The following is a 17,969-nucleotide window of genomic DNA, read 5'->3' as shown; positions in this document are numbered from 1 at the left end:
GGAGAGCGACCGTAGCCAGGCAAGGTCACGGCCTTTCCACAGAAGGAAAAAGGAGTGAGCTTGCCAGAGAGAGGAGGCAGGTGCCACCCCTCAGGGCACCCAGGGGTTCCTAAGACAGCCAAGGCCCAGCAGCAGCACTGGGCTGGCGGGGTTCAGAGGGGAGCCACACACCCAGCCCTGCCCTGGGCCCCCCAAACTCAGCCTTTCCTCCCCTCCTCCCTTCCTCTTCCCCTGTCTCCCCCTTGGCCTTTGGCCGCGCCCCAAAGGTTCGTGGCCATAGCATCTCCCAGGCCTGCTGGGGTTGCTCTGAGTGACACTTGAGCCAGAAGCTGTCAGGGGACCCCTGTCCCAGCAGGAGCCGTGACCCACGCCAGGCATCGTCATCGTGGTACAGAGTCACCGGGGACACAGAGACCAGATGTTGGCATTTATTCTGCATATACATGCGTGTCACAGCTCTGAGAAGTCACCAGGGCATCCCTGCCCCCTCTGCTGCAGCTGCCACATGATGGCAGTGGTGGGACGGATAGCGCCGGCTGCCCACCCGCGAGGGGGATGGACTTGAACTCTACGCGGCACTGTTCTGGGCTTACTTCTCAGCCTCCCCACGTGGGTCTAGCGCTGACTCAGCATCTCTGTCCATCAGCGAGTACGCACCCAGGGACCCAGCAGGTGCAGGAGGCCACGCCGCCCCTCCCTCTCGGGACCTGGGGCCACCGTCAGATGCCCTTTATGTAACAGACCACGGCATTCATGATTTCCTGGGAGCACGGGAACGAGAGATGCTTCTTATCGAACAAGATCACAGACCCGTGGAAGCCGTCCTCCGCGTGGTGCCAGGTCACGGGGACGCCCTGGTCCTCCAGGCGCTTCCTGTAGAGCAGGGCGTCATCTCGGAGGATGTCATTCTCGCAGCTCACCACGAAGGCCTCCGGGAGCTGAGCGATGACCTCGTCTTCTGCTAGGAGGGGGCAGTTTTCGACGTCCAGAAGGTGCTTCATCTCCAGGTAGGCGGCCTCGTTGAAAGGGGCGGGGAAGCAGGGCTGGTGGGTCTTGGTTTTGAACCTCTTGGGGATATTGTCCGAGCTGAGCCACTTCTTGTACTTGCTCCAGGCTTCCGGGGGTATGAAAGCACCCGTCAAGAGGGCGCGATTCCAGGAGCGGTGGATGTTCATATAACGACACATTAACCTGGCTGTGAACTTGCCAGTGAGTAATGGGACATTTTGGTTCTGTCGGAAGGATGGCAGCTGCAGATTGACAACCTGGATGACTGGGTAAATCAGGACCTGAGCCCGGATCCGGGGGAGATCCGGGCGCCCCACCAAGCTCTGCGTGGTGACGGCCACAGCCCCGCCTCCAATGCTCTCTCCGCAGAGCACTACTCGGGCAGGGTCTACCCCGTAGGTGTCCAGGGCCTTCAGGAAGTGGATGGAGGCGTTCAGGCAGTCCTTGGTGATGATAGGGCTGTGGTATTCGGGAAGTTTGCGGTACCTGGGGAGGACATAGGAGCAAGGCCCGCCCCGTGTGGACATGCGTCACAGGGGACCGTGGGAACCATGCCTCCAACCCCCCTTGTGAGACCACAACCTGACCAGGTCCTCAGAATGACTCTGCTAAGACAGGATTGTGTCCCCTCGTTTGGGGAGTGAACCAGAGGAAGGAAGACCTCTTTCTCTGTCTCTTCCTCTCTGTCTGTAACTCTGCCTCTCAAATAAATAAATAAATAAATATAACTAAATAAATATTTTAAAAGGGGATATAAAAAATAAAAAAGGGAAATAAAAAAATAAAAAAATTCAGGAAATGAAGGCAATAATACAACATATCAAAATATCAAATCTTATGGGATACAGCAAAAGCAGTGTTAAGAGAGAATTTGGTGCATGCATATAAAAATTGGAAAGGCACCAAATTCCTAAGCTATCAATGAATCAAGGACCTAGAAAAACAACAACAAACCAATGCAAAATTAGTAGGAGGAGGCCAGTGCTGCGGCTCACTAGGCTAATCCTCCGCCTGTGGTGCTGGTACTCCGGGTTCTAGTCCTGGTCGGGGTACCAGTTCTGTCCCAGGTGCTCCTCTTCCAATCCAGCTCTCTGCTGTGGCCCGGGAAGGCAGTGGAGCATGGCTCAAGTCCTTGGGCCCTGCACCCGCATGGGAGACCAGGAGGAAGCGCCTGGCTCCTGGCTTCGGATCGGCACAGCATGCCAGCAGTAGTGGCCATTTGGTAGTGAACCAATGGAAGGAAGACCTTTCTCTCTGTCTCTCTCTCTCTCTCACTGTCTAATTCTGCCTGTCAAAAAAAAATTAGTAGGAGGAAAGAAATAATTAAAATTAGAGAAGAAATTAAAAAATTGAAAGAAAAATGCAAAAGATCAGTGAAATAAAGAGCTAGTTTTTTGAAAAAAAAAAAAAAAAGAAATTGATACACCATTGGCCCAACTAACAACAACAACAAAAAGATGGAGAAGAAACCAAGTCAATAAAATCAAAAACAAAAAAAGAACTGTGGCCAGCGCCATGGCTCAATAGGCTAGTCTTCCACCATGCAGCGCTGGCACACCGGGTTCTAGTCCCAGTCAGGGCGCCAGATTCTGTCCCGGTTGCCACTCTTCCAGGCCAGCTCTCTGCTATGGCCTGGGAGTGCAGTGGAGGATGGCCCAAGTGCTTGGGCCCTGCACCCCATGGGAGACCAGGATAAGTACCTGGCTCCTGCCATCGGATCAGCACGGTGCGCCAGCCACAGCGCACCAGCCACAGTGGCCATTGGAGGGTGAACCAATGGCAAGAGGAAGACCTTTCTCTCTGTCTCTCTCTCTCACTGTCCACTCTTCCTGTCAAAAAAAAAAAAAAAAAAAAGAACTGTAATAACAGATATACAGAAATAAAAAGAATCATCAGAAATTACTACAAAGAACTGTATGCCAACTAATTGGAAAATCTAGATGAAATGGATAGATTCCTGGACACATGCAATCTACCAGAATTGAGTCATGAATACACAGAAAACCTAAACAGATCAATAACCAAGACAGAGATTGAATCAGTATAAAGACCTTCCAACAAAGAAAAGCCCAGGACTGAATGGCTTCACTACTGAATTCTACTAGACATTTAAAGAACTTATTCCAATTCTTCTCAAGCTATTCAGAACAATTCAAAGTGAAGGAATCCTCCAACCTCCTTCTTTGAAGACAGTATCACTTTAATTCCTAAACCAGAAAAAGATACAACAGAAAAAGAACTATAGACCAATATCCCTGATAAACATAGATGCAAAAAATCTGCAACAAAACACTAGCTAATCAAACCCATCATAAAGATCGTTCCCCTAGATCAAGTGTGATTTATTCCTGGTATGCAGGGATGGTTCAACATTTGCAAATCCATATCTGTGATACATCATATAAACAAAGTGAAGAACAAAAACCATGTGATTGTTTCAGTAGGTGCAGAGAAAGCATTTGACAAAATACAACATCCTTTCATGATGAAAACTTTAAGCAAATTGCATATAGAAGAAATATTCCTCAACACAATCAAGGCAATTTATGGCAAACCCATATCCAGCATCTTACTGAATGGGGAGAAGTTGGAAGCATTTCCACTAAGATCCAGAACCCGACAAGGATGCCCATTCTCACCATTGCTATTCAGTGTAGTCCTGTAAAGTTTTAGTCAGAGCCAGTAGACAAGAAAAAGAAATCAGAGAGATACAAACTGGAAAGGAAGAAGTTGAACTATCCCTATTTGCAGATGACATAATTCTTTATAGAGGAACCAAAAAGCTTCCCTAAGAGACAACTGGAACTCATAAAAGAGTTTGATAAAGCAGCAGAATGTAAAATTTACACACCAAAATCAATAGCCTTTGTATACACAGACAATGCTATGGCTGAGAAAGAACTTCTAAGATCAATCCCATTCAGAATAACTATAAAACATGAAATACTTTGGAATAAATTTAAGTAAGAATGTCAAAGATTTCTATGATGAGAATTATAAAACTTTAAAGAAACAGAAGACACACACACACACAAAAAAAATGGAAAAATCTTCCATGTTAGTGGCTTTGAAGAATTAATATCATCAAAATGTCCATACAATTTACATAATTAATGCAATCCTAATAAAAATACCTATGACATTTTTCTCAGATCTAGAAAAAATGATGCTAAAATTCATATGGAAACACAAGAGACCCTGAATAGCTAAAGCAATCTTATACAACAAAAACAAAGCCAAAGATATCACAATACCAGATTTTAAAACACACTATAAGGCAGTTATAATCAATATAGCCTGGTACTGGCAAAAAATTAGACAGGTTCAACAAATGGAACAGAATGGAAACTCCAGAAATCAATCCACACATCTACAACCAATTTATCTCTGATAAAGGAGCTAAAATCAATCTCTGGAGCAAGGACAGTCTCTTCAACAAATGGTGCTGGGAAAACTGGATCCCCAGGTGCAGAAGTATGAAACAAGATACCTACCTTACACTTCACACAAAAATCCACTCAAAATGAGTCAAGTACCTAAATCTATGACCCAATACCATCAAATTACTAGAGAACATTGGGGAAACTCTGCAAGACATTGGCCTAGGCACAGACTTCATGGAAAAGAACCCAGAAGCACAAGAAATCAAAGCCAAAATTGAAAAATAGGAATACATTAAGCTGAGAAGCTTCTTCACTGCAAAAGAAACACTCAGCACAGTGAAGAGGAAACCAGCGGAATGGGAGAAAATATTTAAAAACTATGCAACTGATAAAGGATTAATATCTAGACTCTCTAAAGAGCTCAAGAAACTCAACAACAATAAAGCAAACAATCCAGTTAAGAAATGGGCAAAGGACTTGAACAGGCATTTTTTCAAAAGAGGAAATTCAAATGGCAACAGACACATGAAAAAAATGTTCAGATCACTAGCCATCAGGGAAATGCAAATCAAAACCACAATGAGGTTTCACCTCACCCCAGTTAGAATCAACAAACAATAAATGATGGTGAGGATGTGGGAAAAAAGGTATTTTAACCCACTGTTTGTGAGAATGTAAACTGGTGCAGTCATTCTGCAAGACAGTGTGGAGATATCTCAGAAATTTGAATCTTTTTATTTATTTATTTATTTATTTATTTATTGACAGGCAGAGTGGACAGTGAGAGAGAGAGAGACAGAGAGAAAGGTCTTCATTTTTCCGTTGGTTCACCCCTCAATGGCCGCTACAGCCGGCACACCGCACTGATCCGAAGCCAGGAGCCAGGTGTTTCTCCTGGTCTCCCATGCGGGTGCAGGGCCCAAGCACTTGGGCCATCCTCCACTTCACTCCCGGGCCACAGCAGAGAGCTGGACAGGAAGAGGAGCAACCAGGACAGAATCTGGCACCCTGACTGGGACTAGAACCCGGGGTGCCGGCGCTGCAGGCGGAGGATTAACCTATTGAGCCACGGCGCTGTCAGAAATTTGAATCTAGACCTACTAGCCTTCTCAGTCCTGGGAATTTACCCAAATGAAATGAAACCAGCATATGAAAGAGTGATCTGTACCCCCATGTTCATTATAGTTCAATTCACAATAGCTAAGATATGGAATAAACCCAGATGTCTATCAACTGATGACTGGAAAAAGAAATTATGGGATATATACACTATGGAATATTATTCAGAGGTAAAAAAATGAAACCCTGTCTTTTGCAACAAAATGGATGCAACTGGAAACCATTATACTTAATAAAACAACCCATTCCCAAAAAGGCAAATACCATATGTTTCCCCTGATCTGTGGTAACTAATAGGGTACCTTGAAGGTAATGTATAGGAGTGAAATTGACATTTTGAGATTTGATGATCATTTACAGCCCTTGTGTCGACTGTTGAGGAACAGTGTTTTTTTTTTATTCATATTCGGTGATGGGTTAATCAGAGTGTAGGGTTAATCTTATGAGTATAAAGTAAACTGAAAATAGATATTTGTAAAAATTAAGAGCAAGCATAGGAGAGGGAGGAGGAAGAAGGGTTGGAGCATGGTGGGGAGCGAGGGCAGAATGGGAGGCATCACTGTGTCCTGAATCCGTGTATATGAAATACATAAAATTTGTATAACTTGCATGGAATTTTTTTAAAAGGTAAGTGGTTGAACATTAATGTAAGATGTTTAAAAAAAGTTGTATCTTCCAACTGGATGCCTTCCTGAACCTACAAAGGGTTACTCTAAGCCCTGTACCTAGCTTTCCTTTTTGTTTTCATGTTGTTGTCTTGTGCCTTATTTCTGTTGTAAAAGATTTATTTTATTTATTTGAAGGGCAGATTGATATACAGAGAGGGAGAAACAGAGAGAGAAATAGATTTTCCATCCACTGGTTTGCTCCAAAGTGGCTGCAAGGCTGGTGCTGAATTAGACCTGAGCAAGGAGCCTGGAAGTCCATCCAGGTTCCCCACATGGGTGCACTTGGGCCAACTTCTGCTACTTTCTCAGGTGCATTAGCAGGGAGCTGGATTGGAAGCAGAGCAGCCAAGACTTGAACCAGCGTTCCTATATGGGATATCAACATTGTGGGTGGCACTTAACCCTCTGAGCCACAGTGCTGGTGCACCTTGTGTTTATTTATATTTGTAGAGGCATTAGGCTTATAAAATTTTTTAGAAATTTTTGTGTAATTTTATATGACTAAAATGTATTCTCATTGTGGTATTGCCTGCCAGTTCAGTTGTACAGTGCCTCTGTGACATCTTGCAATGTAACCTAATATTCACAAGGGCACCATTTTTCACTGATGCCAGCCCTTACTCTTGCTATTCTGAGCTGTGCTGCACCTGTCTCGGGATGGAGGTGGGGGACTTGCAGGAGTGCCTGCTGCTCTGCAGGGCCTCTTTCTGTCCTTCATTCACCCAGGAATACCCCCACGTCTCCCCTCCATGGAACACCCACCGCTGTCTCCAGCAACTCACCCAACTAAGAGTAGCACAGAGTCGGTCTCCCGGGCCAGGAAGCTGCACAGATTGTGGTAGAAATCTGCAAGACGAGACAGTGCCGTGAGAGGGGCCCCGCGTTGCCACCACGCCCAGGGAGAGCCAGGTGACAAAGGAGGCGTGGTGTGGCATCCTGTCTTTGTCCCTGTGCCTGGATCCTCTGAAGTGACTCTGGCCACCTCGGCAGGGACAAAGCCCACAGGCCATGCCCAGCTGACGTCAGCCCTGTCCCTGGATGTCAAGGGCACGGGGAGCTGACCTCCTGCAGTGTTTGCTCGCACTGGGGGGCATCTGAGGGCCATGGAGCCTTGGTGATTTGGGATGGACAGAGCCACGGCCAGCGTGCTGGGCCTGCCTCCCTATGACATTCTCCCAGCGTCTCGCAGGTGTCGTTACAGTTCCAGCAGCGGCTTGGGACACCTGATGTGCTTGAGCGAGGTCGGGTAACATGGTGCACAGGCGTCCAGGCCCAGTGGGGGCACAGAATCTCTGCTGTTCTCAGCTTCAGCTGCCCATGGAGGCCCTGGGGCAGGTCCACGAGGGCTCACGCCCAGGCTGAACCCCACGCCCAGAGAGCAGAATCTCGGGAGTGGGGTGCGGGCATCAGGGCTCGGGGGTGGCAGAGGTGGTGCACACCTTGCCCATGCAGGGCTGCGAGGTGAGGACAGTGCAGCCGGGAGTGGAGCTCGGAGGGCAGTGACCGACTCGGATGCTCGGTGCCCGCGCCTGCTACTCTCCACCATGACTCTCAGCCCTGGCTGCACTCTGGCGTCGCCGGCAACTTTAGAACCACAGGGATGCCTGGGCCTCACCGAGAGGAGTCAGCCTGCTGTGGGGGCTGCACATGCCTGGGGCTAAGAGCTCCCAGGTGACTGCAACACAGCCAAGGTGGAGCCCTCTGTGGCCACCAGGAGCTGGGCCTGGCCCACTGTCCAGCCTCAGCCTCGTGCTGCCTCCTGCCTCTCTGCCTTCCCTCAAGCTGGCCAGGCCGCTCCTGTATCAAAGCTTTGCACCTGCTGTGGGTGGGACTCGGGGAGAAAATGGGGCATCCGCCTTGGGCACAGAAGCCAGACGCCAGGACACTCGGTGACCAGACAGAGACACTTGGGTGCGCGACTCTACCATCCCAAACTGATGCAGAATTCCAGGAGGAACAGAGCCCCCGCCGTTAGGCCCTCCTGGCGTGCGGACCTCACTCAGCCTTGGTGGGCTCTGCCCTCAGTGATATTTGATGTTGTGTTCACCAGGGAAGTTTTTGTATCAACGCATTTAAAAAATACATGATATGAAGATGCCATGTTATGTGTGTATGGTATGAAGAGGCTGAGTTATATGTGTGGTATGGAGATGCCATGTTATCTGTGTGTGGTGTGTGGTGTGGAGATGCCATGTTATCTGTGTGTGGTGTGGAGATGCCATGTTATCTGTGTGTGGTGTGGAGATGCCACGTTATGTGTGTGTGGTATGAAGAGGACACGTTATGTGTGTGGTGTGAGGAGGCCATGTTATGTGTGTGGTATGAAGAGGACACATTATGTGTGTGTGGTATGAGGAGGCCATGTTATGTGTGTGTGGTATGAGGAGGCCATGTTATGTGTGTACTATGGGGATGCATGTTATATGTGTGAGGTATGAAGATGCTACATTAGTGTGTGTGGTATGAAGATGCCATGTTATGTGTGCGTGGTATGAAGATGCCATGTTATGTGTGTGGTATGAAAATGCCATGTTATGTGTGTGGTATGAAGATGCCATGTTAGTGTGTGTGGTACGAAGATGCCATGTTGTGTGTGTGGTATGAAGATGCCATGTTAGCGTGTGTGGTATGAAGATGCCATGTTATGTGTCTGGCATGGAGATGCCATGTTATATGTGTGTGGTATGAAGAGGCTATGTTATGTGTGTGTGGTATGGAGATGCCACGTTAGCGTGTGTGGTATGAAGGTGCATGTTACCTGTGCCCTGGCTGAGTTTCTGGTTTTCAGTGTGGAGTCTGGGGCAGTGGCCTCATTCTCAACCTCGTCCAGGCCCTGGCTCAGATGCACTTCCCCAGGCCCCCTACAGCTGGCCTCTCCTCATCCTGGGGCCAGGGATCGAGTTCTCACTTCTCCGTGGGTTCTCTGACCATGGGGATGCGCGGGGCCCTGCGTCCCTCTGTGTCCTGGCTCCTGGGGCACCGTTCTAGGCCACACCCTGCCTGTGAGCTCTCCCATCGCTCTCCAGGCCCCTCCCTCACCTCACAGGTGCAGAAAGGCCGGGCCTGGCTCCTCCCTGTGCCCCGCCTGTCCCCTGTGCCTGGATGGGGTCGGACTCTCAGGAAGCGCTCAGTAACCACGAGGGCTTCACAGTTCCCGGGAACCCGTGTCGTGATAACTAGGCATGGATTGCCAAGCTTTTTAGCACCGAATACACTCACTGGAACTCCACTGTCCACGAACTTTTGGAAAGCCCCTGTGGTTGCTGGGCAACCTCGGGTCCGCCTATGGAAGTGACGTCACCCTCAACGGGGGCGGAGAACACCCCCCCACACACGTGGTGAGGGCGCGGCAGCGACTGAAACAGAAGAGTGGTCTGGGACCAGGGCGGCCCTTGGTGGGGGTAGTCCAACTCTTGTCAGACAGGGAGGCCCTTGGTGCCCTGTGTGCTCAGAGCCAGAGCCAACACTGCCACCCGCCATCAGGTGGCAGCCGGTGCACCTGCGTCTCGGGGAAGCTACTCCCACGGAGGGGAGAGGTCCGCCTGTGTACATGGCCAGGCCGGCTCCCGCGTGCCCATGCTTCCACCTATGCGTACATCGTCCACAAACCCCGCCGTCAGCCTGCACGCATTCAGAACACTAGGACAATAGACAGGGAGCAGGACCCTGCCGCAGGAAGCGGGGTGTTCTCTGGGCGCTGGGCGCTGCCTTTCCCAGTGGCGGAGACAGACAGCGAGCAGGGAGACACCAGCAGGAGCGGGTAAGTTCAGGCTGGGACGAGTGCAGGAAAGAACATGACAAGGACGGTGTCGGTGTGTGGGCGGGGGGACAGAGAGAGGGCGGGGCGGCAGGTGGGCAGGGAGCGTTCTTTAGATGAGATGCTGGGGGGCGGGGCTCTGGGGAGGGACCTGGGAGCAGTGAGGGTGGTCAACACTGCGCGGGGGAGGTGGGACTCGGGAATCCCAGCAAACAGCAAGTGCAGAGGCCCCAGGGGGAGGAGCCCGCGTGTCCGCGGCATGAGAGCCATAGCTGAGCACAGGGAAGGCAGGGGGCAGCCACGTGGGACCGGGTGCCCTTGGTGGGCAGCGCCAGCTGGGTCAGAGGCTCACAGCTGTGGGAGTGGGCTTCACAGAGGGGCCCGGGTGCAGCTTAAGCACCAGATGACGAGCTCTGATGGGTCGATCTCAGAGACCCCTCCGTCTGCCGTCTGATGACCAGAGTGTGCGGGGCAAGAGGAGAGGCGGAGCCCTGTGGCCAGGGCCCAGGGTGAAGCCCGCGGGAAGGAGAAGTGGGGTCTCGGCCCCCAGCGCTGCTCAGAGACGGAAGGAAATGCGCAGGTCTGAGCCCACTGTGGGGCAGACCGGACAGCAGGACAGCTGTGGTGGGGAGGAGGGGAGGCGTCCTCACAGGGCCCACAGCCCCGCTGGGACAGGCCTGGCCCCACCATGACCCTCCCATTCCTTGTAGGCTGATTTCCCTGGAGGCTGCATCCCCGCGCGGTCTGGGCTCCCGGGACGGCTCCTCCAGGCGGTGGTGGCTCTGTTACTCCTATGGGGCGCTCCAGGGAGACGGGGCAGCGCTGGGCTCGGATTTGAACCCCTGACGTCCGAACCCGTGGGAGGCTTCTTACCCAGACTCCCGAACACGGATCCCCCACCGTGGTAGAAGATGATGCCTCGCCGGGGGCGGGAGGACGGGGCCTTGGGCTGGAACAGCCTCACGGGCACCGAGCCGAAACGCAGGTTGGTCACCGCCACCTGGGGGTCCTTTCTTATCGGCAGTAGGTCGTGTAAAAAGCGGATAAATTTAAACATGGTGCAAATTCCAAGCATCTCAAAAATCTCCCCCTGTGGGAAAGGTGGAAGGAGAGAGAGTGAGAGTGGGTGAGCGAGCAGAGAAAGAAGGGGTCCTTCCGCCCAGGAGGTGCTGTCCACCCTCGCTGTCTGTCGCAAGTGGGCATGCAGGGCACTGCGGCTTTTTGAGGCCCCCTGGCTTGGGTTTCGCCTCAGGCAGGAGGATGTGAGGAGCAGGGGTTGTGGAGAGCAGGGCAGGGAGAGTCCTGACCAGGCGCTTTCCGCCTGGCTCTGCACAGGGCACCGCGGGCCCAGCGAGGCTGGATCCCGAGCTGGCTCCTCCACTTCCCACCAGGCAGGACTTCGGGTCCTGCAGATAACGCCTTGGCCAGTTACACAACAACACCCAGGCAAAGTCTTGGCTTCCAGGTGCAGGGTCACCTTGGGATTGCACACAGGCCCTTGGTCCAACCTGGTCCCTGGCAGATCCAGGAGTGGTCAGCGGAATGGCTGACCCAGGAACGGTCCCCAGCCGCGCCCCTGCCGCGCAGGCCATGCACCCGGAGAGCTCCGACAGCTGCCTGAGGCGGGGTGGCTTCAGGTCAGTATCACCACCTCATCTCGGGTCAGCCAGCGCGTGGGACTCGGGAAAGGGCCCTCCAGGGTTTCCGGGTGGATCAGGAGTTAAGGATCCTTACACAATGGCCTCAGAACACACGCGGCAGAGGCCAGCTGCCCAAGCTGCCATCTCAGGAGCAGGCCAGTGCGGGGCGGGGCCCTCTCTGTGCCAGGCGGCACCGCGGGAGCCGAGGGCCCAGGGCTGCCCGGGGGGTGGCAACGTTCCATTCCCGAAGGTGCAGAGGGTGGGCCTGAACCCGGCAGCCCGAACCCCGCCCCCCATTAGTCAGTGAGCTCCTTGCCAAGCGTGCCTGGGACTGCACCCCCACAGGGGATTCGGCAGGCGGATTCATCTGCACACACGCAGCCCGTGGGGACACACAGCACTTCATCCACCTGGGCTCCCGTGTCCCTCAGGCAGGCCCTAAAGACCTCAGAAGGCCCTGGGGTCCCCACCCTTCCCCACCCACGGCCTCCCTGGTGTCGGCTCTCTGCTCCCCCTTCTGTGCGGTCCCAGACCTGCTGGCCTCATGGCTGCTCCCTGAACACACCTGCCCTAGGGGACCCACATCCCACAGATGCCTCACCACCCTCTGCAGCAGGTGCAGACGTCGCCTGTGTGTGAGGCAGGGTCCCTACAGACCCACCAGGGACCCCTCCCACTGCCTCCTGCCTTCTCCCATTTTCCTGTCCATAGCTGTCTTGGTCACTGGCACTGGCTGTCTTCATGGATGCTGGGTCTGGGGGGTTGTCCATCTGCCATGAGAAGGAGAGCTCCGTGCTGTCCACTGCACTCGCTGAGCGGGAGCCCCGTGCAAGACCGTGGTCCTTTTCATTCGCCACTGGAGCGTCCGAGCCTGGCTGGCTCTGGCCTGGCAGGTGCACCCAGTATGCACACGCTGAGTGGGATAAACTCTTGTGCCGGACCTTTGTGGACCACTGCTGGTTGTGGCCATGTCTGAGTGTGGCCCTGGAAGAGCGGTGTGCTGGAGCTTGGTCCTCCATGGGACAGTGTCTCGAGCTGCAGGGACCCCTAGGAAGTGGGGGAGTGGACGGTGATTGCACCATTGGGGGTTCAACCTCCAGAAGGGACCCATGTTGGTCTCTGGGTCCTGACTAAGTTCCCACCCAGCCAGTTGTTACAACGAGGACAAGCCTGACCTCTGCCCCTCTCTGCCACTTCCTGTCTTGGCGTGTGATCTCTGCCCCACCGCTGTGAGGGCGTCAGTCCTGAGGGTCTCCCTGAGACCGGCCAGAAGGCGCTCCCGGTCTTGGAGGTGCAGACACCAAAACCGTGTGCTACAGAAACATTACTGTCCGAAGAACCCAGCCCCGGGCGTTTTATTATTCAACAGGATGAAGAGCCAAGGCATCCCGCAGCCGGGTGACGTCTGTGACAGCAGGGTCCCCCGCTCACGGCGTGCCAGTCTGTGTTTATTGGGAGAAGCTAGCAAATGGCCCATGTTCTCCCCTTGCCTTTCTCAGCTGGACTGGGAACAGGATTTCCTGAGCCTCCCCCATGGCGTGGGCTGGCAGAGCCCACCGATCCCTCCCCACCTGCCCAGCCTACCTGCAGCAGAGCGCCCTGCACTAGCAGAAGCCTGACCCGTGCCCCCTGAGCCACCTGCAGATTCCGTGGGTCTCAGGGGAGGAGGTGGTGCTCACACACCTGCTTCAGGAGCCGAAGGGCAGCAAGCCCAAGACAGCGGAGCAAGGACAGCTACAGGAAGTCAGCTCAGGCCGGCGAGGCCCGTGGTTAGGCCCCACTTGTGACAACCACTTCCCACACTGGAGCTCCAGCTGAGGCCCAGTTCCCCGCTTCCTGTCCAGCCTCTGCTCTCGTGCCTGGAAAGGCAGTCGCTGATGGCCCAAGTGGTTCAACCCCTGAGACGTTGGTGAGACCCACATAGAGCTCTGGGCTTCTGGATTCCCCCTGGAGAACCTGGCTGTTGCGGTCATTTGGGAGGAACCCGTGGCTGGAAGATGTGTCTGCCTCTCCATCTCTCCCTGTCTCTCCCTGATGCTCTGCCTTTCAAACAAGCAAATACTTTGGTTTTTAAACATAATCTCAGTTCCAGGATAGGATCAGGTTCGCTTAATGAAATCAGAAAATTTTAAAATGAAAGGGAACATATTTCATGGATGTGATCACCAAGATGTAGAGCTATTAAGAAGCTTCTCTGAGTGGCCCAGTGGCTGCGCTCAGATCAGGGGCCTGGCTGGCTGAGTGGGCAGTCTCCCCACTGGCCCAGCTGTCAGCTTCAAGGCAGAATCCCAGCAGAGAACTAGGAAACACGGAGGCACGTCTGCCCCTTGTGTTGCTGGGCTGCATCCTCACCTCTCTTAGGTGTGACAATTTGTTCACTGAGCGCTTTCGCGGCCACCACTGCCTGGCTGGGGCGATTTCCTGTAACCTGCACAGTGCCAGGCTCTAGAGAGAACTTTGCAGGTGGCCCCAGTGACTCTCAATTTCCCTGCTGAGGAAGCCGAAGATTAAGAGAGTTCACGGCTCTCCCGTAGAAAGTGACTTGAACCCTGCCGGTCTGCCCGACGGCAAGCAAAGCCCACGGGACCTTCTCCTTACACACTAAGGTTCCTCACCCTGGATGGCATTGGCAAGGCTTTCCCGTGGGGCCGTCCTGTGCCTGTCAGGCTGCTTGGCAGCATTCCTGGCCTCTGCCCATTTGGAACAAACGAAACTCTCCAGACCTTGCTCGTGTCCGCTGGGGCGGCAGAAGTAGTGCAGTTGAGGTCGACTGTGCGCGTGGCACCTCCGACCCCAGTATGCGGCTGCGACTCCACATGGGTCCTCAGCAGGGCCCCTCTGGCAACTCGGGTCCCCCCTTCTAGAGTGGTGTGAGGAAGCACACACCAGTGTCAGCGCATCAGACTGTGGGCTGTGTGCGCCAGCCGGACTCCTGGGCCCACGAGCTGGCTCTACACCTACTTAGCTTCTGATGTGGGGCAGGTGACTGGGTCTGCCAGAGGTGGGCAATCAGATTGCACCGGTCTCGGGAGATGAGCCGAGATGCAATGTGGAGATGCAATGTGCCGGCTGTGGCAGGATCAGAATGCGCAAGGGCAGATACACCACTTAGACGTAAGGATTATTCTGAGCTGAAGAAAGTTGAGAAACAGCAGGAGCAAGAGCCTCTCTGCACTGCCCTGACGTGCCTATCAGCAAGACGTAAACGGCTCTCTATGGAGACGTCGCCTCAGCTCTCTCCTGCGTGCGGGGCAGGAGATGACTCCAGACCCTGGCAGTCCTGAGACTCCTCTAAGAGGAATACACAATACAGAGCTTAGCAGAAACAACCCCTGTGTTCCGTGTTTCCCATAGGTTTACCTTCACAGTCTGCCACCCCTAAAAGCCTGAATCCTTTTGCCTTTGTCTTCTCACTTCTCCCAAAATTTAATCTTCTTTGTCAAAACGGTATATAAATTCTCAGGCCTCACTGCTTTGGGGATTTTGATTTCTTTCTAGAACCCTCCTCCTCCACCTCCCGCACAGGACATTTGAAAATACTAATATTGGTTTTTTTTTTTTTTTTTTTTTGACAGGCAGAGTGGACAGTGAGAGAGAAACAGAGAGAAAGGGCTTCCTTTTCTGTTGGTTTATCCCCTATTGACTGCTGCGGCCAGCGCGCTGTGGCCGGCACACCACGCTGATCCGAAACCAGGAGCTTCTCCTGGTCTCCCATGTGGGTGCAGGGCCCAAGCACCTGGGCCATCCTCCACTGCACTCCCGGGCCACAGCAGAGAGCTGGCCTGGAAGAGGGGCAACCGGGACAGAATCCGGTGCCCCAACCGGGACTAGAACCCGGTGTGCCGGCGCCGCAAGGCGGAGGATTAGCCTAGTGAGCTGCAGCGCTGGCTGAAAATACTAATATTCTATAAAGCGTGAAAATACTAATATCCCGGGCCAGAGCTGTGTCATAGTGGGTAAAGCTACCGCCTGAAGTGCCAGCATCCCATATGGACGCCACTTTGAGTTCCGGCTGCTCCACTTCTGATCCAGCTCCCTGATATGGCCTGGGAAAGTAGTGGAAGCGATGGCCCAGGTCCTTGGGCCCCTGCACCCATGTGGGAGACCTGGAGGAAGCTCCTAGCTCCTGGCTTCGGATTGGCGCAGCTCTGGCCGTTGCGGCCAATTGGGGAGTGAACCAGCGGGTGGAAGACCTTTCTCTCTCTTTCTCTCTGCCTCTCCTCTCTCTGTGTAACTCTGGCTTTCCAGTATCCGCTGTGAAGCTGACGGTAGGGGCACTGAGTCTGGGAGGCGGAGGCAGGGGTGTTCGCTGCGCCCTGGCTGTGAGAGGCCAGCATTCACGGCCTGGGGGCCTTGGGCCCTAGTCTGTGCTTCCCCACCACCGGTCCTAAGCATCCGACCTGAGTGCGTTGCCAGGCTCCAAGCCACGGTGCTCGGTCACCGCACAAGTCCCCTGCCTGAGCAGCGAGTAGCACCAGTCGCCTTTCCCAGCCCGGTGTGGACTGATGCAGGCATTCCCCCTCCCAGCAGGGCCCCCACCCCAGAGCAAGCTCCCCAGCTCCCTGGCTTTCTCTCTCTTATCCATACCTCTGCCTGGAAAGTAAATCCAGAGCCCCTTGTATGATCTATTAACACAGACACATCGAGAACCCACTGGGATGTTGTCTACACTGGCTGCCGTCAGCCCTTCCACAAGCCCTCAGCGCAATGTCCGGCACATAAAACTTGATCGTGGCCAGCGCCGCGGCTCACTAGGCTAATCCTCTGCCTTGCGGCGCCGGCATACCGGGTTCTAGTCCCGGTTGGGGCGCCGGATTCTGTCCCGGTTGCCCCTCTTCCAGGCCAGCTCTCTGCTGTGGCCAGGGAGTGCAGTGGAGGATGGCCCAGGTGCTTGGGCCCTGCACCCCATGGGAGACCAGGGTAAGTACCTGGCTCCTGCCTTCGGATCAGCGCGGTGCGCCGGCCGCAGTGCGCCGGCCATGGCGGCCATTGGAGGGTGAACCAACGGCAAAGGAAGACCTTTCTCTCTCTCTCTCTCTCTCTCTCACTGTCCACTCTGCCTGTCAAAAAAAACAAACAAACAAACAAACAAACAAAAAAAAAAACAAAAACAAACAAACAAAAAAAAAACTTGATCGTCCATCCTTTCACTACTGTGTAGCCCCTTGCAAATGCCTCCCCCAGTCCACTGTCATCTAGCCAGAGCGTCTCAGCCCTTAGCAGGTCATGGCATAAACAGATAAAACTTTACCCATGTTACTAAGAGCAGGAACGCGTAGTACAGAGTCCAGAGCTTCAGCGGGTGGCTGATGGTAGATGGGATTTCGGTGGTCAGACAGTGCTCCCTGAGCACCCAGGAGTTGACCCCCAGGCTCAGGACGCACACAGCGGCGAGGAGGACCGCCAGCCAGGAGAGCATGGTGCTCCGCCCCTCCGGTACCTGCAGGAGAGGCTGTCGCCTGGGCTCCCAGCAGCAGACTCAGGCCCCTTGTAACTGTCGGGGTCCTTCGAGGTCTCTGTTCCACACAGGCAGCAGTGCCCTGCGCAGTCATCACCCCGTGGGGAGGGCCGGGCTACTCCACACCACCTGACACCCAACGTCCACCTCCCTGAGGGACTGTGATGGGGTCTGGGACAGGGGCCAAACCCTGGCCGGACTCCTGGGAGATTGGGCAAATGGGCAGGTGAAAGGAAGGTGCCCTATGGCTCTTCCCTGAGCTGTAAAATCGCTGATTAGGGAGTGCCAAGATCAGCCCAGCTGAAGAAGCGCTGATCCTGCCCCAGTCGCCCCTTCTGTCCCCCTGCACCCGGTGTGACCCACACAGGTGTGCAGGCTCTCCTGCTGACAGCCTGGTCTGTCTCCCCAGCCTCATGCTGACAGTGGGCCCAGCGCTGCTCCTCCTGCCCAGCGGGAGCCCTGCCACAGTGGCCCTGGGCGACTCCTGTGGCTGCACCTTTCATGGGAAAACCGAGCCCACAGCCCTCCACCTCTTCCTTCCCTGGCTTCTCCGGAGCCCCACTCTGCCTGCCCCAATGAGCAGGGTCCAGATGAGTAGAGGCAGCCCCCCCCGCCACAGGACCCTGGGGACTGATGGCCACCGGGTACCCACCGCCCTGATGGGTGCGCAGACCACAACAGGAGAGGATCCCACCACCAGGAGCCTCCCTCTGCTCCTGACCCGCCCTGGGCATAGCTGCCTGCCAGACTGAGCCAGTCGCTATTGTAACAGCATTGGAATCCCTTCTTCACCAGTGGGCTAGAGGGAACCTCCATTTTAGCTTCATTCAGGAGTATTCCACATCACGCACTGTGCGGGAAATCACCCCAGCATGGTAGTGGCAGCCTGCGAAAGTGCTCAGTGAGCAAAATCGTCACACCTAAGAGAAGCGAGGA

At 54.0% G+C, this 17,969-nt stretch overlaps 1 protein-coding gene across 1 annotated transcript; it reads right to left on the bottom strand.

The window, feature by feature from the left end:
- Positions 1-400: 400 nt before the first annotated feature.
- On the bottom strand, positions 401-16,994 carry LOC100349193 (arylacetamide deacetylase-like 4). The gene is made up of 4 exons (XM_002721512.5): positions 16,827-16,994; positions 10,809-11,025; positions 6,961-7,024; positions 401-1,494 (listed from the first exon to the last, which is right to left on the bottom strand). Exons 1-4 carry the CDS (start codon positions 16,992-16,994, stop codon positions 720-722), a joined length of 1,224 nt encoding a protein of 407 aa, XP_002721558.1. The 3' UTR covers positions 401-719.
- Positions 16,995-17,969: the final 975 nt, after the last annotated feature.

The sequence above is a fragment of the Oryctolagus cuniculus genome, chromosome 7 (genome assembly GCF_964237555.1).
Source record: "Oryctolagus cuniculus chromosome 7, mOryCun1.1, whole genome shotgun sequence".
NCBI classification, from domain to species: Eukaryota; Metazoa; Chordata; class Mammalia; order Lagomorpha; family Leporidae; genus Oryctolagus; species Oryctolagus cuniculus.
Note: the sequence above shows the minus strand (reverse complement) of the source record. Positions and strands in the feature narration are given on the sequence as shown.